A 23055-nucleotide genomic window follows, 5' to 3' on the forward strand; every position below is an offset into this window, starting at 1 on the left:
ATTCATAGGCCACCCTCCCTGCAGCTCCACCTCGTCCGGCTTAGGACACAGCACACAGAGCGTCCTGACTACCTCCCCAGCTCACCTATACAACCCTTTGCTCCAGTCATACAGAATTACGCAGTGTCAATCTTTCATCATATTTATCGCTGGGCTTTTATCCGTGACATTTTCCTTGCCAGGGAAACTCCAGGATTCAGTTTAAAATTTCCCTAGTAAAGCACGTTTCTCCCATCCCTGCAGAAATGACTGCTCCCTCTGCTCTCATGGCACCGTATTCACCTAGTGGGGGACACTCAGCAGCAGACTCCCCCCACGGACCACCCCAGCTGCATTTCAGCTGATCCTGGCAGAGGAACACAGAACAGATGCTCAATAACTGCAGGACGTCAGTGCACTGACGCTAAGATGAAAAAATTTAAATTGCTTAATCCCTTCCCACCACACCAAGTGGTAGGAAAGGTGAAAAAAACTAAAAATGGTTTTTGGAGAAGATAAGGGTCAAACCCTTTGAAAGATAAAAGACCAAAAGGCCAGGCCAGAGACTTACCTGTGTGTATCCTCACGTGGTTTTTATAATTGGTTGCACTGGCAAATGCCCTCCCACATCCTGGTTCTGTGCAGTAGTAAGGTCTTTCGCCTGTATGTGTTCTAACATGGACTTTTCTGATATTTGACGTTGTAAAGGATCGACCACAGCCTTCAAAGGGACACTTAAAGGGCCTTTCTCCTGAAAATGCAAAGGAAAACAAATTAAATAGTGCAAAACATATAGAAAATGAAAATGTTTCATTCTTAAATTTCACCTAGGACTAGACTTCAAGGTCTAGCATTCTTGGGTTGACTTTCCCTTCAGCCTCCTCCCTCTCTCTCTCTTTTTTTCCCTGAAAACAACATGTTCTACTTCAAATTTAAATTTACATAAGAAACCCTGAGTGATATTCTAAACTCATCAGTGAATTCATGACTCTCAAAGATGGAATTAGCCAGATGGATATTTTAAAAATGAGCTGAGAAAAGCAGGAAAAAAAAATAGAAAGAAATATAAAAGAAATTAGATTGAAGGATTAAATTAGGGATATTTTAGAATCACCTACAAAATTTATCTCTTACTTTATGTATAGTATCTTAAAGAAAAGTTCAAGTTTGAGTCTTTTTAAAATGTAATAGTCCAGTACATAATACACATCCAAATGCTGACAACTACTCTGCCGATTACAGTCCGTTCCTTCAGACTTGCTGTATGGATCCCTGCACCCATAAAGGAAGTAGCCTTTGATTCCCACTTGCCCCCTTCCTTTTTGAATTTACTTATCTGTTTGAAAGGCAAAATACAGAGACAGGAGACAAGTCCATTCCTGTGGAATAATAAAGGCTCAGACATACCCCCTCACAGCAGTTTATTTCAGGAAAAATAACACCAAATTGAGAAGGAACTAGCTGTCTTCCTGTTTAAACCCAGTTCAGCGATTCATTAGTTTATTCAGTGCCAGGTAAATCAGCTTACTGTTTAGGAAATACATCTGAGAGGGCTGGTGTTCGAAGGGCACTGTGACTGTCTGGGTCCCCACTGTGGCGAGGCATACCTACACCAACAGCAAGCTGTATGGAAATGAACAAGCAAGGCGGGGACTTGCTTAAAGCCCTTCCAGAGACGCCCTCCCCAGCTCCCTCTCTGCGGACTAAGAATTCCTGGCCTGCATATGACATTCTGTTCAAGCTAGTACCTGTATGAGTTCTGATATGTTTCTGTAGGTCTCCTGAAGTTTTGAAAGATTTAGTACAATTATCTTCTGAACACCGATATGGCTTTTCTCCTGTATGAGTTCTGACATGACTTTTTAATCCATAACCTTTAAGAAAAAATTAAAATATTTAATGACACAATACTCCTCTAGACATGCAAATTGAGATTAAGCTATGGAAAAATACAGTAATCACCAAGGAAAAAATTGCTGGGCAAATACAACAGAATAACTCTTTTAAATGGAGAAGAATACAGATAGCTCAGGGCTGCCAACACTGAAAATTCAATAGTTTCTTTTTTTTCATCAGGTGTATAGAGCCCATACCCCTAAAGCCTAGAGTGGAATCAACACAAAGAACCAGGATGGAAGTCAGGAGGCTTGAGGTATCCTTGGGGAGGACACTGCCACTGCTCTCCATGCTTCCCTATGGCCTTTCATGTTAAATATTAGCTTACATTTTCAAGCTGAGTTTCCTTTTTTCTGCTAAAAGAAAGCCTAGTGTGGTATGAAGAGAGCCAAACACAGTGGGCAGGGACAAGCCTGTGGCGAAAACAGGAATGCAGGACAGGAAGCAGTAAGACTGTCAACAGGTCATGTGCTCCTGTGCAGTCAAGGGCGAGGAGTCAGTTCCTGCCTCTGGCCCATCTCCACCTGACTAGGAACCAGGAAACGATGAAAGTTCTTGGTTTACCTGTTGCAAAGGCTTTCCCACAGCCTGCATGCTCACACTGATAAGGCCGATCTCCTGTATGTGATCTCTCATGGACCTGTCATTAAAACACAGGCAGGATTTCACTTCCTTTATCTAGTCCTCAGGTCTCTAGGACTGGAGCAAACAGTGGTGCTTCAATGTCACAAGTACATCCTGACAGCATTTCACATCCTAGGCATTCTTATAACTAGATACAGTATTTATGTAATATATACCTTAAGATGATGAGCTGTTGTGTATAATTTTCCACATCCATCATATTTACATCGAAATGCCTTCTCTCCACTCTGTTGAGTTTTAGCAGCTACTCTTGTTGCATGTCCTTGTAAGACAATCTAGATGAAAGAAAGAGTATGACTACATTTATTTATATAGGAATAAGGTAGATGGGCCCAGCATGGTAGCTTAAGTCCTTGCCTTGAATGCACCACAATCCCATATGGGCGCCGGTTGCTGTCCCAGCTGCCCTGCTTCCCATCCAGTTCCCATCCAGGTCTGGGAAAACAGTACAGGACGCCCAAAGCCTTGGGACCCTGCACCCATGTGGGAGACCTGGAAGAAGCTCTAAGCCCCTGGCTTCAAATCAGCTCAGCTCCAGCCATCTGTCTGCTTGGGGAATGAATCAGCAGATGAAAGATTTTTCTGTCTCCCCTTCTCTCTGTAAATCTGACTTTCCAATAAAACAAAAAATTATATATAAAAAAAGAAATAAGGTAGGCAAAACTACTATTTCCAGAATAAAAGATAAAATACTATTATGGAATCCTAGTCTCAGGTGTTCACTTTATTAAGATTCTTTCACTCTGAAGTCAGTCAGACTAATTGTGTTTCACAGCTAAAATCAATGGCTCTGGAAGCAGCCAAAAGGAAATCTACATGGCTGGCGTCATGGCACAACAAACTAACTTCTGCCTGCAGTGCCAACATCCTATGGCAACGGTTCAAGTCCCTGCTGCTCTACTTCCTATGCAGCTCCCTGTTAATGGCCTGGGAAAGCAGCAGTGGATGAACTAAGTGCTTTGGGCCTCTGCACCCATATAGGAAACCCAAAAGAAGCTCTGAGCTCCCAGCTTTGGACTAGCTTCACTCTGGGCATTGCAGGCATTTGCAGAGTGAGCCAGCCTTGGGATCCTGTACCCGTGTGGGAGTTCCGGAAGAGGCTTTAAGCTCCAGATTGGCTTGGCTATAGCTACTGTGGCCAGTTGGGGAGTGAATGAGTGGTTGGAAGATCTTTCTCTCTTTCTCTCCTCTCTGTAAATCTGACTTCCCAGTATAAAAAAACAAAACAAACAAAAGTCCTTTTAAAAAAATACTGAGGTAAAAATTTCATTCAGTTTTCATAGTCCCATAAAGTAACAAAGGCAAAGATTTGGCCTGCAGGTTATTACACCAGTTAGGATACTGCACTCACATTGCAATACTAAGTGCCTGCGTCCAATACCCACCTTGGGCTCCTGACTTCAGCTTTCTGCTAACATAGCCCCTGAGAAGGCAGTGCTGAGGCTCCAGTACTTGGGTTCCTACCACCTTTGTGGGAATCCCAATCCAGTCATGGCCATTGTAAGCTAATCAGGGAATGAACCAGCAAATGGAAATAATCTTTGTACCTTTCAAACGCACAAATAACTTTTTTAAAGTGAAAGATTATTTTCTGCTCTCATTTAAGAGATAAGAAAATCCCAGAACCACAGAATTTGTCCAAATTAACACAGCTAATATTCAGCGAGTAGAAATTCAGCCCCCAGAACATTTTATTATAACTTATACAGTATTTCAATATTTTGTTGTTTTCTTCTTAAAATATAGTATGAGGGCCATGACAGCCACTAGTGCCTCTCCCAAATGTTCCCCCTTTTATCCTTACAAGTAAAAATGAACATCTGGACATTCCCAAAGACATTATTTTAGAGGGAGGTTAGCACTATTGGTATCCTGAGCAGAAGACGACTACACTGCAGGGTGCTGTCCTGTGCTTTGCAGAGCACCTGCCCACTAGATCCAAGCTGTACTCGCTGAGGTGTAGCAACCAAAACTATCTTCAGATATTGCCAAATGTTTGAAGCAAGGCAATGTAAAGAAGTTACTGGTTCTACTTGTTTGCTCTGATTCTTTTGGAACATTCTAACTTTTTAACATCATGTACTAGGTACTCAACCTTGAATAGGGTAACTATTTCAGAGAACAATGAGTAAACCATGAAGTTCTCGCCCAGCAGTGATGAGAAGAAATACTGAATTATAAATACAAGCTGCATTATGTAATTAAAAATCATCTAACAGCCACACATAGAACCATGTGAAAAAGGTAAAATTAATTTTAGTAATTATCTTATTCAACCCCATGTGTTTGAAACTATCATTTCAACATACAATCCATGTAAAATCAGTTATTTTACATTTTTTTATGCTAAGTTTCCAAAAATCCATTTACAACACATTTTAGTTTGGATTCTGGGTCTCCCATGAGTCCAAGTACTTGGGCCTCCGTCTATTGCCTTCCCAGGCACATGAGCAGGGATGTGGAAGCCAGATTAAAATCACCAGCACTCAGATGGAACTCGGATAGAGGATGTGGATATTCCATGAGGCAGGTTAATCTGTTGTGCCCATTAGCCCAAAAGTCACACTGAAAACGGACCCATGAACAATCATGGAAGAACAGGCAGATGATCTGGTCTCCAAAACTGCCTCGGGTCCCAGAATGCAAGCTGCACTGAGATTTTTGCAATATCCATGTTATATTAGTGCCTTTTTGCAACCACTTTATCGAACCTTGCGACATGTTCCTGAGAAAGCTGTCCAAATACATATCGTTGCATGGATCTGGGGTGACTATCCTAGACAGGTAATGAGCCCCCGTTCTCATGGTCATCCACAAAAGATTCAGAAATGCTGATTCTTATTTGAATAATATAAAAAAGCAGCTTTACATACCTGCATTTTTTTCTCTTGTTCATTTTCTCCAATCATTCCAGTGCCTGTCATACCTTCAGTTCCATCAATGGAAACCTACAGAAAAAAAAATAAAGCTTAAAAAAATTTCATTTTGATGATAGTTCAAGTTGAGTGACAAGGATAAGAGCACAGAGATTCATTATCATTTATCTCTGTGTGTGCTTGAAAATTCCCAAAAAAAGTACCAAAAAGAAAAATCTTTAAATTCTGAGAGATGTATATTCAAATGCAGGAAGAAAAATTAACCTTTTCGGGCAGGGCGCAATAGTGTAGTGGTTAAAGTCCTCGCCCTGCATACGCCAGCATCTCATACGGACACTGGTTTTAATCCTGGCGGCCCGGCTTCCCACCCAGCTCCCTGCTTGTGGCCTGGGAAAGCAGTCAAAGCACCTGCATGGGAGACCTAGAAGAGCTCCTGGCTCTGGATTGGCTCAGCTCCACCCGTTGCAGCCATTTGGGGAGTGAACCATCTTCGTCTCTGTCTCTTGTCTATGTCTACCTTTCCAATAAAAATAAACAAATCTTTAAAAAAAAATTAACCTTTTCAGCGTGGAACTTCAGACTCTCTTTTGATTTTTTTCTCTAATTTCTACTTTTTGTATTTTGGAGGTTTATTTTAGTTTTATTTGTAAGAGAGAATTACAGATAGGTAGAGATCTTCCATCCTCCAATTCACTCCCTAAATGGCCACAATGGTCAAACCTGGGCTGACATGAAGCCAGAAACCAGTAGCCCAAACACTTGGGCACTCCCCAACTGCTTTCCCAGGCTGATTAGCAGGGATATATATAGAAGTGGAGCAGTCAGGGGCCCAGCATAGTAGCCTAGTGGCTAAAGTCCTACCTTGCATTAGCTTGGATCCCACATGGACACCAGTTCATATCTGGGCGGCCCCACTTTCTAGCCCTCTTCCTGCCCGTGGCTTGGGAAAGCAGTCAAGAATGGCCCAAAACCTTGGGACTCTGCCCCTGCGTGGGAGACCCAGAAGAAGCTCCAGGCTCGTGACTTCAGATCAGCACAGCTCTGGCCATTGCAGTCACTTGGGGAGTGAATCAATGGAAGGAAGATCTTCCTCTCTGTCTCTCCTCCTCTCTGTATAGTTGACTTTCCAATAAAAAATAAAATAAAATAATAAAGAAGTGGGACAGGTGGTACTTGAACTGGCACCCATATGTGATGCTGGAACTGCAGGTGGAGGCTTAGCCCGTTATAACATGGCTCTGGCCCTAAATTTCTATTTTTGAAAAGAATTATTTATCTACTTATTTGTAAGGCAGAATTAAAGGGATAGTGGGAGAGACGGAGAGACACCTTCCATCTGCTTGTTTTACTCCTTAAATGGCCCTGACAGCTGGGGCTGGACCACGCCAAAGCCAAGAACCAGGAGGTTCTTCTCTGTAATTCATGTGAGTGGCAGGGGCCCAAGGACATGGACTACCTTCCACTGTTTCCCCAGGCACATTAGTAGGGAACTAGATCAGAAGTGGATGAACCAGGACTTCAACCAATGCCCACAGAAGATGCCTGCATTGCAGGTGGCAGATTAGCCAGCTGCTTCATGGTGCTGGCCCCTACTTCTTAATTCATAGTTAGTTCCATCCACATTCTATTTCTTCTATGGTGCTCACCCCTGAGGGTCTCTCTCTCTCTCTCTTTTTTTTTTAAATATATATAGAGAGGATGAGAGACAGAAAGGAAGATCTTCTGTTCTTCTGTCCGGTGATTCACTCCTCAAGTGACCGCAATGGCCAGTGCTACACCAATCCGAAGCCAGGAGCCAGGAACTTCTGGGTCTCCCACACGGGTGCAAGAACCCAAGGCTCTGGGCCGCCTTGATTGCTTTCCCAGGCCACAAGCAAGGACCTGGGTGGGAAGTAGGTCCACCGGGATTAGAATCGGCGCTCATATGGGAGGGATCCTGGCACATTCAAGGTGAGGACTTTAGTCGCTAGGCCACAGCGCCAGCCCCTGGGGATCTCTTTGTGAGTTACCTGTCATCTACTTTTTTTCCCATAAGCCCTTATTCCAGCGCTTTATTTTCTTCCTATATATCTTTAACATGTCACTTCTTTTAAATATTCAGGTCGGCTTTGATCTTGAATTGCTAGTTTCTTGACAAAGTATTCTGTTTTTTTCTCTCATGAAAAATAAAGGAGCTACAGTTGGGATGTTCATAACACTGTGAAACGCAATACCTTTGCTGCATACTGTTCCAAAGCACTGATGGTGTCAGGGTCAATCGTAGCATCCCCAGTGTGCAGACCTGCCACCGTCCCATCTGCCTGAATTGCCAAGATGGTGTCAGACTGTGGAACTTGCACTGCGTGGTGAATGTAAGCTGTCGTGCCATCTTCCAGCTGAACTGCCTGTAATGCACTCTGGTCATAACTGTCTGAGGGATCAGAAGAAAACAGCACTGAATTAAAGGCAAAGTCATTAGCTGCTGCCTTCCAAGCCATTTTGGCAGGAGATTGGGTCAGAAGTGGAATCAGAACTTTTTTTTTTTAAGATTTATGTTTTGGGCCCAACACAATGGTTCAATTCTCTACCTCCAAGCATGGCATCCCACTGGGTGCCGGTGTGTGTCCCAGCTGTTCCACTTCCCATCAAATTCCCTACTAATAGTTTGGAAAAGCAAGTGAGGATGGCCCAAAGCCTTGGGACCCTGCACCATGTGGGAGGCCCAAAAGAAACTGCTGGCTCTTAGTTTTGGATCAGCTCAGATCTGGTCATTTTGGCCTTCAGTTGTCCCACTTGAGTGCAGAGACCCAAGCATTGGGCCATCTTCTGTTGCTTTCCCAAAAGCATTAGTAGGGAGCTGGGTCATAAATGGAGCAACCAGAACTTGAATCAGGACCCATATGGGATCCTGGCATCACAGGTTGAGACTTAACCCTTATGCTACACACCAGTCCCGAGCCAGAATTTGGAGCAGAACTCCAATACGAGATTAGGGTGTCCCAAGTAGCAATTTAAGTTATTACACAAAAGGCCCACCCTAGTTTACATTTTTTTTTTTAATTCTTTTCTTTTGCTAATCTTTACATAGTTGATTAGAGCACAAAGGGTCCTAGTTTATATTTTAAAAGTAGCCTCTCTGAAGTCTTTCAGAGACCAGGGATTTTTGTTGTTTCACCCTATTATTGGATACTTCAAATTATGAGAAAGCTTTCTCCTTTAAAAAAAAAAAGAGAAAGCTTTTTCTTAAAAGCTGTGCTCAAATCTGCATCCCCACCCTGTGAACACTGTCCTTACATATGACAACACTTCAGTAGCAAAAGGCTGGTCTTATTTTCTCCACATTTGCCCTTTTCCCTTATTTTGGCCATATTTCCCAAACTATTTTACCTTTGGAGGTGTGATGGATAAAGGCTGTGGTTCCATCTTCTAATTGCACTGCTTGACCATCTTCCAGACGCAAACTGTCCCCTGCTCGAGAGCAACACATACATTTAAATGCCATGTTTCCTAGCCGGCTCTGATACACTCACCAAGGCAAAGTTAGAGTAAACCATTAAAAACATCATTAAGGAAAGCTTAGACTTGCTTTTTGAGTTTGAACATTTACATAATCTCAGAACAGCTATTAGGAGAAAATGTATAAAAGTTTAAAAGGCACGAATTTTTATTTTAGGAATAATCTTGTATATGCCACAGTATGAAGAGAGCTGAAAGAGGAAAAAAAAATTAGGGACATGAAGAGTTCAGCTCAAATAACAGAAACAAACATTCACTTTGGATTATTGACCATTGATCTGTAGAATACAGCCTAGTAACTTTTTTTCCTTTATCTTTCACGTAATAAAAAGTTAAAAAGTTAAATTAAAAAGTCCTTTAGCGTCTCACTGTGGCATCTACTTGATAGCATTTTTCAGAGGATGACTAGAGACCAGAATCAAGTTTAAGAGGGAGCTGGAGGTATCAAAACCAGGAGTCAGAATCGAGGTAGTTTCCTGTACTCTAGCTTAAATACTTACTACTTTTAGGTATGGGTACGTGTTGGACATAGGCAGCAGAACCATCTTCCAACTGTATGACTTGACCATCTATGAGTTTTCCATCTGGAACAAAAAAGACAATAAATTAGCAAAACTAAACTAAACTAAACTTCATACAATTTCAAAATGATATCAACTATAAAAACATACACTACTTAAGCTCATGTTCATCTTGGTTCTTCCCTCTATGTTCTGAGGCAATTCAATAACACATCCAGTGATCCTACAGAAAGCAGAAAATGCTCCCTCAGCCATCCTTCCTCCCCTCCAATGTTCAGACAAGTACAAGAGGATTCATGGCAGGACACATGAGTTAAACCTCAATATACCTTTCAGAATCACCTAGAATCAGTGACCCTGACTCCATCTGTATGAGACTAGCTGTAAGACCCTTGTCTACATACACTTGTGCTCAGTGGGTTTTCATAAAAACAAGAAGCTTGAGAATTGGGTTAGACCAAAGTAAACATTGATTCAGAGACAATACTGTATTAGCAAAACCAAAGCTCTTTGTGCTCAGTGTGCTCTGGAAAAAAAAAAAAACAACAAAATAATAGGCTGAGATAAAAACAAGAAAAATCTTACTAGAAAGAGGTCAAAAACACTCTCCTCACCTTCACTTGCCATTGAATTTTGATACCCTAGTATTTTCCAGAAGCCTGAAAAGTGTTCTTAGATTATCAAAACAAAATTTAAGTGAGAATAAAATTATTTAAAATTATCATATGCAATACAGTATTGTTTAATGAGACTAGAAAGGAAGTATAGTTGCTTCATAACCCACTCTAACTGTGGGTTATGAATTGCTGGTGTTAATTAGCTAAATCAGCTATGTGGGCACATACCTTTAGAATTGTGTTGTATATAGGCAGTAGAGCCATCTGCTAGTGTAACTGCTTGCAAGCTTACACCTTCCATATTTTCTAAATTGTCACCATCTATTGTAAAAAAATGATTATTTTCTTTAGACAATTACCATAGTCACATGCTGATTAAGTTAAATTTTAAGAGGATGGGGGTAGATAAGAGGCAAGTTACTTAACTTAGACTCTGATGAGATTTCTTTTAGCATTTACAGAAACATTGATCTTAGGGCCTGTGTTGTAGAATAACAGTTAAGCGAAGCTTCAGCTTAACTGCTTAACTCACTTCTGATCCAGCTCCCTGCTGAAGAAAGCAGTGGAGGATGGCTCAAGCCCTTGGAGCCCTGTACCCACAAGGGAGACTCAGAAGCAGCTCTGGGCTCCTGGCTTCAGATTGGCACAGCCATAGCTATTGTGGCCAGTGAACCAGAGGATGGAAAATTGTGCCTCTGCTCCACGCTCTAGAATTCTGTTTGAAACAACTAAAACATAAATCTTCAAAAAAATAAAAAGGGGGTTTCCCTCCCTGTTGTATCCAGCATCCAAGCCAAGGTAAATATGCTCCAGAAAGGCAGGCTTGTATTACATTTAGCTAAATGAAAAACAGGGAAGAAAACACAGTGTTGTAAGTTTTCATTTTTCCTTCAGTAAATGGCATTTGGAAAACCGCATGATCCCCTGGAACATGCTACTCACCCGCCACGGTCACTGCTTCTGTTAGGCACAGGGTAACGTGCTGGGCCTCCATTCCTCCTCCGGGAAACTCTGTCATTCCCTGAGAATCTCGATTTATTTGGGCCAACAACATTTTCTACCTTAAGGAAAAACAGAGGTTTTTGAAGACAATGATTGGTACACACAAAATGAAAGCTTGAATAACTAACAACACAAAATAAATTTCTAAAGATGTGAGTCATGATTGAAATAAGATGAAATTTCACTTATTGTGTGGGTTAAGATTATTAGAGCTAAAAAATAAAGCTGTTAAACTCCAATAAAGTGGCATTAAAGACGTAGCTCCTGAAGGGCGCAATTCCCCCAAGCAGTTAACCAGCATGAAGAGTCTCAAAGGACCATGAAAGTTCTTGAGCTCTTTTCAACCTTCAGATTCCCAAAGCTGTCCAGTGGTTTCATTTCTTCAAAATGACAATTCAAAATACTTTGCACTCACCTTAAATACTCTGTTTCTCCTTGCTCACTCTGAGCAAATTAATCATCACCCAACAAAAAATTATACACATACAAGTCATCAGAAAGGTCTGAAACAAACCTGTCACTCCTGTGGTTCCATACATTATTTCTTCCTTCTCTCCCATCTTACATCCTCCCCATACCCTCCACACTTCTCTGCGAGGCACCTGGCTTTCCTCCTGGGGCTCACAGGGGCCTCTGCTGCAAACATCCCAACCTCCAGGCCTCCCCCACGCCAGCTGCCAGTACTTTCCCATCAATAAAATCTCACTCCAACTCAGTGTCTAGTTCTCTTTCCTTTTTCTTCTTTTAAGATTTATTTATTTATTTGAAAGGCAATTACAAAGCATGAAGAACAATGGGAATGGGCAAGGCAAAAACAAGGAGTCTAGAAATCCATTTGGGTTTCTCATGTGAGCCCAAGGACTTAGCCCATTTTCTGCTGCTTTCCCAGGTGTGTCAGCCAGCCCTTCTCTTTCCTTATCACAGCTAGATTTCTTTAAAAGTTGTTGCTTTAAAAAAGTTGCTGAGATTTCTTGATTTCCCACAACTATTTGGTCCCATATGGGAATCAATTCTAATTTTAGCAGCCCCACTTAACATCCAGCTCCCATCTGTGGACTGGGAAAGCAGTCAAGGATGGCCCAAAGCCTTGGGACCATGCACCCACGTGAGAGAACTGGAAGAGGCTCTAGGCTCCTGGCTTTGGATAATTGCAGCTCCGGATGTTGTGGTCACTTGGGGAGTGAATCAACAGACCAAAGCTCTATCCCTCTGTCTCTCCTCTTCTCTGTACATTTGACTCTCCAATAAAAATAAAATAAATCTTAAAGAAAAAAAAAATAGAGAAGTCTTCCTATTGCTGAGTTATATTCTGGATTAATCCTTCATCACACACATGATTTATATATTTTTTTCTTGTTCTGTCTTCTAATTCTGAGTGATGGAAAGAGAATCTCTTAAAGTCTTCAGATTTTCTGTTTCGAAGCATAATGCTATTCTGAATCAGTGTTATTTTATTTTCAGACCATCTCCTCACTCTGATCCCAGTCTGAAAACCTGTGAACATTATAAAACTTATAATTTTTGTGATTCCAAAAAAATCCTGAACTATGATAATAAAAAATGCCTGACATGGCATTTTTATTATCAATGTATTTAAGTAAAACTTTTTTTTTAAGATTTATTTTTATTGGAAAGTCAGATATACAGAGAGGAGAGACAGAGAGGAAGATCTTCTGTCCGATGATTCACTCCCCAAGTGAGTGCAACGGTTGATGCTATGTCGATCTGAAGCCAGGAGCCTCTTCCGGGTCTCCCACATGGGTGCAGGGTCCCAAAGCTTTGGGCCATCCTCGACTGCTTTCCCAGGCCACAGGCAGGGAGCTGGATGGGAAGCGGGGCTGCTGGGATTAGAACTGGTGCTCATATGGGATCCCGGTGCATGCAAGGCGAGGACCTTAACCACTGCACCATTGCGCCGGGCCTCTAAGTAAAACCTTTTTAACCTTATTGATTCAGCGAGGATAAGACCATCTAAACTCAAATTTTGAATGACTGCTTTTTATCTTCATTTTATTTAAAGGCAGAGGGAAAGAAAAGGAAAGATGTTCCATTTGCTAAGTCACTTCCAAATGCCTAAGAGCCAGAACTGGTCATAGCCTGGAACCCTAAATCTGAGGTATACTTGAGCTATTATCTGCTGCCTGCCAGTGTACTCATTAACATTGGACTGGAAATGTAGCCAGAACTTCAAACAGGAACTCTGATATGGGATGCACTGGTTTAAATACTTTACCCCCTCAAAATTTTAAATCAGAGTAGTAGGTTAAGTAAGGTGGGGTGGATGGGTGTTCACTAGCAGTTAAGATGCCGCATCGCACAACACAGGACCTGGGTTCGACTGCAGCTCCTGGTTCCTGCCTGCCACCCACACAGGAGACCTGAATCGAGTTCCTAGCTTACAGCTCGGGCCACAGTCCCTCCCATCCACTGCAGGCATTTGGGGACTGAACCACTGGATGAGAGAGCCCTCAGACTCTAGTGCAGTGGTCTCTTTTAAACCAATAAACCTAATGCAAATAACAACTCTTACTCACACATTTTAGTTCAGACAATCATTTCTTATAGATTTTCTTTCAAAGATTTATTTTTAATGAAAGGAGGATATACATAGAGAAGAAGAGGCAGAAAGATCTTCCATCCACTGGTTCACTGCCAAAGTGGCCGCAAAAGCAGGAGCTGAGCTGATCCAAGGCCAGGAGCCAGGAGTCTAGACCCTCTTCCAGGTCTCCCATGCAGGTGCAGGGTCCCATGCAGGCTTTGGGCCATCCTCGACTGCTTTCCCAGGCCACAAGCAGGGAGATGGTTGGGAAGTGGAACAGCTGGAACACGAACTAGTACCCATATGGGATCCTGGTATATGCAAGGTGAGAACTTTAGCCACTAGGCTATTGTGCTGGGCCCTTTTATAGATCTTATAGTATGTTTAAACAGATTAACTGGCATTAGGAAACAGTAGTAGTGGGGCCAGCACAGTGGTATTAAGCCTCTGTCTGTGGTGCTGGATAAGGGTGTGGACTCCAGTTGCAGTCCCGGCTGTTCTACTTCCTATCCACCACTCTTTGCCTCCCAAGGGAAAGCAGTAGAGGATGCCCCGGGGCCTTGGGATCCTTCACCTGTGTGGAAGCCCAGAAGAAAGTTCTGACTCCTATTGGCTCAGCTTCAGCTATTCCCTCCCACTTCAGGAGTGAAGCAGCAGATGAAAGATCTTCCTATAGCTCTATCTCCATCTCTATTGTAGCTCTGCCTTCCAAATTTAATATAACAGAAATATTTTTTACAAGCTTAGTCAATGTTTTTGAAATCTGCAGACCCACGTAGATGCCGGCCAACAAGGACAGAAGAAAATGCAGTATGAAGGCACTGGGTACATTCTTCCTATGGAAAATAACTTCTTGCAGTGGACACAAAGACGGAGCTGTTTCTGTATATCTTTACATTTTAAAATGTTTCATATAATCAACTGGAACCTGAAAATGCAAAACTGAACACATCAGTGTAACTAAGAGTTGACAAAAAAGCAGTTGTATCCAAGCTGAGTTAGCTAAAAGAACAATATGTAAATGCAAGAGACTGCTCGTAAGATTTTCTTTCCAGGTGCCTAACACAAGGTGAAAATAAAATTTTCTTAAGATGAATTTATTTGTATTGGAAAGGCGGATATACGTAGAGGTGGAGAGATAGAGAGGAAGATCATCTGTCCGATGTTTCACTCTCCAAGTGACCGCAACAGCTGGTGCTACACAAATCTGAAGCCAGGAGCCAAGAGCTCTTCCGGGTCTCCCACACAGGTGCAGGGTCCCAAGGCTGTGGGCCATCCTCAACTGCTTTCCCAGGCTACAAGTAGGGAGCTGGATGGGAAGTGGAACTGCCAGGATTAGAACTGGAGACCATATGGGATCCCGGTGCGTTCAAGGTGAGGACTTTAACCACTACACTATCATAAGGTGAGGACTTTAACCACTACACTATCATACCAGGCCCGAAAATAAAATTTTCTACCTCCTCACCAAAGGAAGAAAAAGAAAGAAAGAAAAAAAAAGCCCCTCGCCTGCTAGCACAGAGATTTGGATTGGTGTGTCGTAGTGCGCTAACCCACCACTTACAACACCAGCATCCCCAGATCAGAGTGCCAATCTCCACTTCCATGCGACTTACTGCTAATGCACCTGCTAAGGTTCTGGATGATGACCCAGGTGCCGATGCCCTTGCCATCTACGTGAGACAACAGGATGCAATCTTACGCTCCTTGTTTCAGCATGGCCCAGATCAGGCTATTATGGACATTTGGGAGTGGAACAGCACTGCCCACCAAGGCTGGTCTGCCTTTCAAATAAATCTGTAAAAAAAATGAAAACAAAAACACCAAAACAGGGCCCAGCACGGCAGCTTAGTGTCTAAAGCCCTCACCTTTCATGCATCAGGATCCAATATGGGTGCTAGTTTGTGTTCGACTGCTCCACTTCTCTTTCAGCTCCCTGCCTGTGGCCTGGAAAAGCAGTGAACGGTTCATGAAGTATATTTAAAAATTTAAATATTTATTTATTTATATTACAAAGTCAGATTTACAGAGAGAAGGAGAGACAAAGATCTTTCACCTGCTGGTTCACTCCCCAATTGAGCACAATGGCTGGAGTGGAGCCAATCCGAAGCCAGGAGCCAGAACTTCTTCCAGGTCTCTCCCTGCTTCTTCCCCCGCAGCCCGCCCACCTGTGCAGGTCCCAAGGCTTTGGGCTGTCCTCGACTGCTTTCCCAGGCCACAAGTGGGAAGATGGATGGGAAATGGAGCAACTGGGACAGGAACCAATGCCCATATGGGATCAAGGGCCATGTAAGGCGAGGTCTTTAGCCACAAGGCTACCATGCCAGGCTCAAAATACAAAAATTTAAAGCACAACAAAACAAAACTCACTGTCCTGATACAAAGCCAGGGACAAAAATACTCAAAATTAGGCAAAATATCAGATTAAAGCAACACTTCCACTCCCTCCTGGAAAAACAAGATAAAAATCTCAAAACCCAAAAAATAATGAAAATTTCAGGACTCAAAAAGTTCTCCTCAAAGATTATAATCCATATGCATGGCATAATTCACAACAGCCAACACAACATTAAAGAAACAATTTCTGGAAGCAGCTTGGTCATCCTTCAGTAAACAGGAGGACGTGACTTCACAGGATTCTCCCAGTGCTCAGCCAGGGGCTACCAACATTCCGCACATCGCACATCTGTCTACAAAACTCAGAATTCAACAACAAAAAGGTAATATCTCAAACTTTAGAAAAGACAAATGACCCAACAGTTCTCTAGACAGAAATGATCAGGAAACACATGAAAAGAAGTACAGCATCCTCAGTTACAAGGGAAGCGGCCAACGAAATGCCCGCGACCCCATGTCACACCCCCTAGGACGGCTGTCATCCAGGACTGATAGTAAGGTTAGCAAGAATGTAAAGAAACTGGCACCTTTACACACCAAACTGGAGAAATGGAAAATACAATTACTTAGAAAAACGCTTTGACAGCTACTCAAAAGGTTGAACGAACTTATTAATAACACAGCAAACCAACTTTTCCCATATCCAAGAGAATTAAAATGTATATTCAGACACAACTTTGTACATCAATGTTCATGGAAGCACGCAGTGCAGCTGTGGGGTACGAAGCCACATGGCTGAGGAAACATGAATAAATAAAATGTGGTATGCCCACATAATGCAATACTATGTGGTGATATAAAGGAATGAACTGCTGATATATGCTACACGCCTAGCAAATGCTATGGTAAATGAAAAAAGCCAATCACTAATGCCCATGTAACTTTATAACTCAGTTCCGTGTAACGTCCAGAGCAGGTAAATGCAGTTGGAGGTGGTAGGTTTGCCACCTAATAGGCAGTTTCTTTCTGCTGAGCAATGTGTTAAAAAATTGATTGTATTGGCCAGCTGCACAAAATTTGAGTATACATTTTAAAATCATTGTAGAAGGCATTTAAAAAAAAGTTTTTAAAAATAGGCAAACTGTACAAAATCAATTAAAGAATTTTCAAGTGTGCAAAAGATGCTAGGATAGCATTACACATCCAACAATGCTTTGTGGCAGCATATTCATGTGCTTTCTTCGCTAAACAGCCAACAATGAACTTAACCTAGTACTCTGTAAGAAAAACTGTAAAATACGGACCAGGTTTTTGTCAACTACAGCGAAACGTGTACACGATCTTTTATTAAAAACGGAGCAAATTCACATCCCTCCCCAACATGCTGCTCTCCCAGCAGCCTAACCGCAACAAGTACGCCAATTTAGACAGGTCCAAAGACTGAAGCTAAGTTTAAACAAATAAATGGGTCGACAATGGGACTGTTCTCTCAACTTTGTTGTGATGTGCAAAAAACTTTAAAAAACGGGGATGGGGTAGGGCGGGGAGACTAGGCTCACATCCACTATAAAAACGCTAACAAAAACCAATGCAGATACTTGTTTACTCTGGGGACCAAAATGGAGAAAAGGAGGAATAACAGAATTGTCGAGTTTGTTGTATCGGATGAAATCAGCAATCTGTCCACCATCCGGTTAGGACGAAACTGTGGATGCGCGGTGCCGGCGGCTCCCGAGCGGACCCCGGGCCAGCCCTGCCGCCGGCGGCCCCGCTGGGGCACTCGGCCTCGGCGTGCCTGGGGAGCGGGCTCGGCGCGGAGGTCAGGCCGGGAACCGCCGCCAGGCTCCCACCGGCTCCACCCTCCCCTCCTCCACGCCCTCCCTCGGCGGTCCCCCGAGGGGAACAGGCGGGGCGCGGCGCCGGGGCGAGGGGGTGCGTCCGCAGCCAGACGAGCTCCGCCGCCCCGGAGTGGCCGCCGCGGGTTATTAATAAACTCCCTTCTGCCCGGGCGCCGCTGCCGAGGCCGAGCGTAGGAGCGGCGGGGCCTGCGGCCCAGGCGCAGGAGCGGGAGCTGGAGCCCGAGCGGGCCCGCGCCGCCGCGCTGAGGGCGGCGGCCGGGCGGAGAATAATGCACACTGGGTAAAAACACATTTATATACGAACCTCCGAGAAAATTTTCCAACAATTCCTTCGTCCGACCACCATGCACCAGGACAGGAAACAGCCGTCCGGCCCCCAGGCCCCGCAACCCGCATAGCGTCGCTCAGGCCCGGCCCCCAGCCGCCATTGGGCTAGCATTATGTCCCTCACTGGCCAACTGCGACTTGCCATTGGCTCCCAAGCGGCTGACACCCAAGGAAACCGCCTTCATCCCGTCCCCTCGTCTTGACGTCAGGCCAATCTGGCCTTCCAACCCGCGCTTGAATGGCTGGCGCCAAAGGCCCAATCGAGGTTCCTGTGTCTGACTGGTGGGTAGGCCCGCCCATCCCAGACCGACACCGCCTTCCTGACGAGTGAATTATGCCTATTCTGGGGCCCCAGCGGGAGGCGCCATTTTGTAGCGAGGGAGGGAGGTTGGTCCTTGTGATCACCCGAGAGGGAGAAAGGGTTGCCGGCCGCCATTTTCCCTACAGGGCCGAGCAGGCGGCCTTGGAGCTCCCGGTGGGCTTGGCAGATCGTGTTCTGGAGAATGGTCGGCCTTTGCCTAGCGATTGCTGAGTGTTCTCCCGCCGGGAGGGCTGGGGAAGGGAGGAGTGGGAGAGGGAGGGCCCGAGCGCTCCCTCGGGACTCTTCGCCGCCGGCTGAGGCCTTTAGTCCCGGGTCTGGGCTCTGCCGCCTCGCGAGCTGCTCTGTGCCGGTCAGCAGCTTGCGAGGCTGCCTGCGCTGCTCCCAGCGCCTTGGGCATCAGCTGGCCAAGGGAGGGCGAGCCTCCGGCCCCGAGGAACCGGGGTCGGAGCTGGGCTACGCCGGCCGGGACGGTAGGGGGGAGGTGTTGAACTTTCCACGCAGCCACCGTGGCTGCTTCCGAGCCTTCAAGTATATAGTTTGGGCTCCAAATTTGAGGTTGTCCGGTATGGTGTCACTGCATTCTTTTGTTTATTCTTTCCTTTTTGAATGTAGCAAAATTAAACAAGGTGGAGAAAGCGTTCAGTCGGGCGCCCTAAACCTATTAGTAAGTGGGAATTCGTGGTGGCATGCGTGGAAAAGTCTCTGGTAGGTGTCGATCCGCTCCGTTTCAGGAAGGTCTGACGGGTAGATACGATTGCTTTGGCAGCCAGGCCAAGTGAGCAAACGGTTTGCTCACTCAAGATGTGTTAGTCCGGAGTGGCAGGTGAAGTGGAGTTCCCAAAACAGTGAAGACGCTGAGCCACTGCAGATCAGGAGCCTACATAGACAGATAGGAAGTTGTTTCATACACTGTTTTATATTTGAATTGGTGAAACCCCCAGGAAGTTAAGCTGCATCATTCGTAGCCAAATGTTTGGCCAGGGACACATTTTTCAAAATGTAAAAGCAATTGTGGTAACCTCAGATCTTTAAAAATACTACGACCTTGGAAGTGGGAGGAAGGCACTTGAAACCAGAGCACTTTGCTTTTTTACTACTTGTACCCAATGGGTATCTTAGTGCAGAAGGTTGAGATGAAAAATAGATTTAATTAGACACTTTCTGTACTTTCACGATGTTAAAATTGTGTTTCATAGTCAGTCTTTATTATTTTTCTGACGATTTATTTATTTTTTATAGGAAAGGCAGATGGTTCACTCCACAAGTGAGTGTAATGGCTGGAGTTGAACCAATGTGGAGCCAGGAGCTCTTCTGGTCTCCAATGAGGGTGCAGGGTCCCAAAGTCTTGGGTCATCCTTGACTGCTTTCTCAGATCACAGGTGGGGAGCTGGATGGGAAGCAGGTCCGCCGGGATTAGAATCGGCACCCTTATAGGATCCCGGTGCATGCAAGGCGAGGACTTTAACCACTATGCTATTGCAGCGGGCCCCAACCTTTATTTTTAGCCAATGGAAATATTTTTTCGCAGTTTTGAGTCTCATCCTTCTAGCCTATTTATTAAAACTCAACAACACAAAATTGCAAGAGGGAGAACTACAAATGTACCTTGTAATTGTAGGTTGCACTCACAGATCTTTTTTTATATATAAATTTATTTCTGATGATGTTTACATAGTTGACAAGGATGTATTTCCATGTGGACCACTGATTAGGATGGGAAGGGCCCAGGTATGGGGGAAAGTGGATGAAACAATTGGTTCCAGTTTTTTTTATTGATGTAATGTCTTGGGGCGGAGGTGAGAGAAGGGGAGAGAGCCTCTCCCAGCAGCCTTACCACACTGCCCAGGTTGAAGGACAGCCACTTAATGTCATTCTAGGATCACTAATGTGGAACATGTTTTTAGATCTTGCTGAGTAATTGCCAAAGTTGAATAGTGGTGGTGCAAGGCTTTTTAAAAGATTTATTTATTTTTATATTTATTTACTTTTATTTGAAATACAGATTTTTACAAAGAGGTCTTCCTCTGTTGGTTCACTTCCTAAATGGCTGAAACTGAGCCTATCCGTAGCCAGGAGCTTCCTCTGAGTCTTCATCTTGATGCGGGAGTCCAAGGGCTTCAGTAAGCCTCTGACTGCCCAATCTGTGAGCAGGGAGCTGGGTGGAAGATGGAACAACCAGAACACCAAACCAGCGCCCATATAGGACACTGGTGCTTTAGACAGAGTTAGCATGCTACACTACCCCACTGGCCCTGCCAGAGAATAATTCTGTGATTCAAATAAAGACCATCAGGTGGAGTAGGTCTCCTGTGCAAGTGCAGAGGCCCAAGCACTTGGGTCGTTTGCTGCTGGTTTTCCAATCAAATTAGTAAGGAACTGAATTAGGAGTAGAGCAGCTAGGATTTTAATTAGTGCACATAGGGATGGAGGTGTTGCAAGTGGTGACAACCTGCTGTACTACAACATCAGCCTACGCCCATTATGATCTTGTCACAGTTATTGGAAACTTAAGTAAACACTGCTTACCAGCAACTATCAAAATGTTTATACTATTCAAAATCATCCACAAACTTAAAATTTTCCCAATTTCCTTTTTTTTTTTTTTTTCTTTTTAACATGTATTTGTTTTTATTAGAAAGTCAGATTTACAGAGAGAGGGCAGACAGAAGGATCCATCTGCTTGTTTGCTCTCCAAGTGGCTGAGCGGAGTTGATCCGGAACCCAGAGCCTCCTCCCGGTCTCCCATTCCTGTGCAGATTCCAAGGCTTTGGCCATCTTTTGCCTTCCCAGACAAGTAGGGAGCTGAATGGGAAGAGTACTAGTACATGAACTAGTGCCCATTAGGATCCTGGTGAATGCAAGCCAAGGATTTAGTCACCAAGCAAATTGGGCTGGGTCCCACATGTATTTAATTACATCCTATCAATGAATGCCTTTACAGTATTTTACTATCATTGCCATTCCAAGCTCATAAGTGTAGTTTAGACCACTTAAACTAAATTTCTAAATAAGAGCCAGCTTATTGTCACCATTGTGTTTATAAAGCACTTAGTTAAAAAATTTGGGAGGATTGGTTTTGACATATTTATATAAACACTAGGAATTTGACACTGAGTTTGTTGTGCCCAGATTTTCAGATCTGCAGAAATCATCAGGAGTCAATCCAAGTATACAAGGATGGTTTATTCAAGCTCAGCACATCTGGGCCTGGGTTCTTGGTTGAAAGCAGGCAACTGCTTGACTGGCCAGCCGGGAGCAACACCCCTTACTGGGGTGTGGCCCCAAACAGCACATTCATAGGGTTTTTTATAGGTCCACAATAGCTTGAAAAGGGGCAATTCACAATAGCCTGCAAGGTGAGGGGAAATACCACACATTCTCGGCTGGACAGCCCATACCTCCAGCAACTAAAGTAAGCACCCACTTAATTACTTGGAGCCACCTGTGAGATAACCAGACTTAGGTGGGCCTTGATTCATAAAAATTGGGGTGCTTCGGTGCTAAAGGTCACATACGCCTTTTAGCCTGCAAGCTCATACAGTTTCTTAGTAGCAATGAGCCATGAACAAATGGTTGGGATTTTGATACTGAGGTTTTTCAAGTTACTCCATGTTCTCCTTGGGAAACTGGTTACAGATGTGCCACTTGATTAGAATCTGTTGCCTTTAGAAAGTCCGTCCATTTAGTTTACAATGTATTGGGATAGTTAACAATATAGAGGAGCAGTTGTACCATGCATATCAGAGATTTTTAAGATTTATCCAGTTTTATTGGGAAGGCAAACTTGCAGAGAGAAGAGAGACAAAAAGATATTCCATCTACTGTTTTCACTCCCCTAATGGCTGCAGTGACCAGCAACACCAGGAGCTGCTTCTGGTCTCCCACATGTGGGCAGGGCCCCAAGGCTTTGCATTGTCCTCGACTGCTTCCCCAGGCTACAAGCAGGGAGCTGGATGGGGCGTACATGAGCCATGAAATGGCACCCATAATGGATCCTGGTTCTTGCAAGGGGAGGATTAGGCAATTGAGACAGTTGCACTGTGGCCCAGAGATACTTTGTTTTTTAAAGATTTATTTTTATTGGAAAGATATACAGAGAAGAGGAGAGACAGAGGGGAAGATCTTCCGTCTGATGATTCACTCCCCAAGTGACCACAACCGCCAGAGCTAAGCTAATCAGGAGCCAGAAGCCAGCGCTATGTCTCCCACGCAGGTGCAGGGTCTCGAGGCTTTGCGCTATCATCGACTGTTTTTCCCAGGCCATAGGCAGGGAGCCAGGTAGGTGGGAAGCAGGGATGCAGGGATTAGAACCAGCACCCATACGGGATCCAGGTGCATTCAAGGCACGGACTTTAACTACTGTGCTATCACGCTGGGCCTTTGTTTTATGTTTTATTTTTTTAATTATGTATTGGTTTATTTCCCAGGTGGCAGTAGTGGCCAGGGCTTGGTCAGGCAGGAACTAGAAACTTTATCAGGGTCTCTCATGTAAGGGCAGGGCCCAAACACGTGGGCCATCTGCTGCTTTTCTCAAACAAGCTAGATTAGAACTGAAGCAGCTGGGGCCCAGTGCAATAGCCTAGTCGCTAAATCCTTGCCTTGCAGGAACTGGGATCCCATTTGGGCACCAGTTCGTATCC

General features: G+C 44.1%; 1 protein-coding gene across 4 annotated transcripts in view; it reads right to left on the reverse strand.

Annotated features, from left to right (window-relative positions):
- Positions 1-18179, reverse strand: part of ZNF143 (zinc finger protein 143) — a 31039-nt gene extending 12860 nt beyond the window's left edge. Inside the window, exons 1-11 of one of the 4 annotated variants that reach the window (XM_040989149.1) lie at positions 18071-18179; positions 10972-11090; positions 10258-10350; positions 9392-9475; positions 8763-8846; positions 7610-7806; positions 5394-5468; positions 2676-2795; positions 2440-2515; positions 1728-1853; positions 551-730 (exon numbers count right to left, since the gene is read on the reverse strand). In XM_040989149.1, the coding sequence (XP_040845083.1) occupies positions 551-730; positions 1728-1853; positions 2440-2515; positions 2676-2795; positions 5394-5468; positions 7610-7806; positions 8763-8846; positions 9392-9475; positions 10258-10350; positions 10972-11083 (1147 nt within the window). In that variant the 5' untranslated portion in view covers positions 11084-11090; positions 18071-18179. Of the gene's footprint in view, positions 1-550; positions 731-1727; positions 1854-2439; positions 2516-2675; positions 2796-5393; positions 5469-7609; positions 7807-8762; positions 8847-9391; positions 9476-10257; positions 10351-10971; positions 11157-18070 lie in introns of those variants that run through there. The other 3 variants (XM_040989150.1, XM_040989151.1, XM_040989148.1) reach the window with 3 other exon arrangements.
- Positions 18180-23055: the final 4876 nt, after the last annotated feature.

The sequence above is a fragment of the Ochotona curzoniae genome, unplaced genomic scaffold, assembly GCF_017591425.1.
Source record: "Ochotona curzoniae isolate NIBS_2020 unplaced genomic scaffold, NIBS_Ocur_1.0 contig_517, whole genome shotgun sequence".
NCBI classification, from domain to species: Eukaryota; Metazoa; Chordata; class Mammalia; order Lagomorpha; family Ochotonidae; genus Ochotona; species Ochotona curzoniae.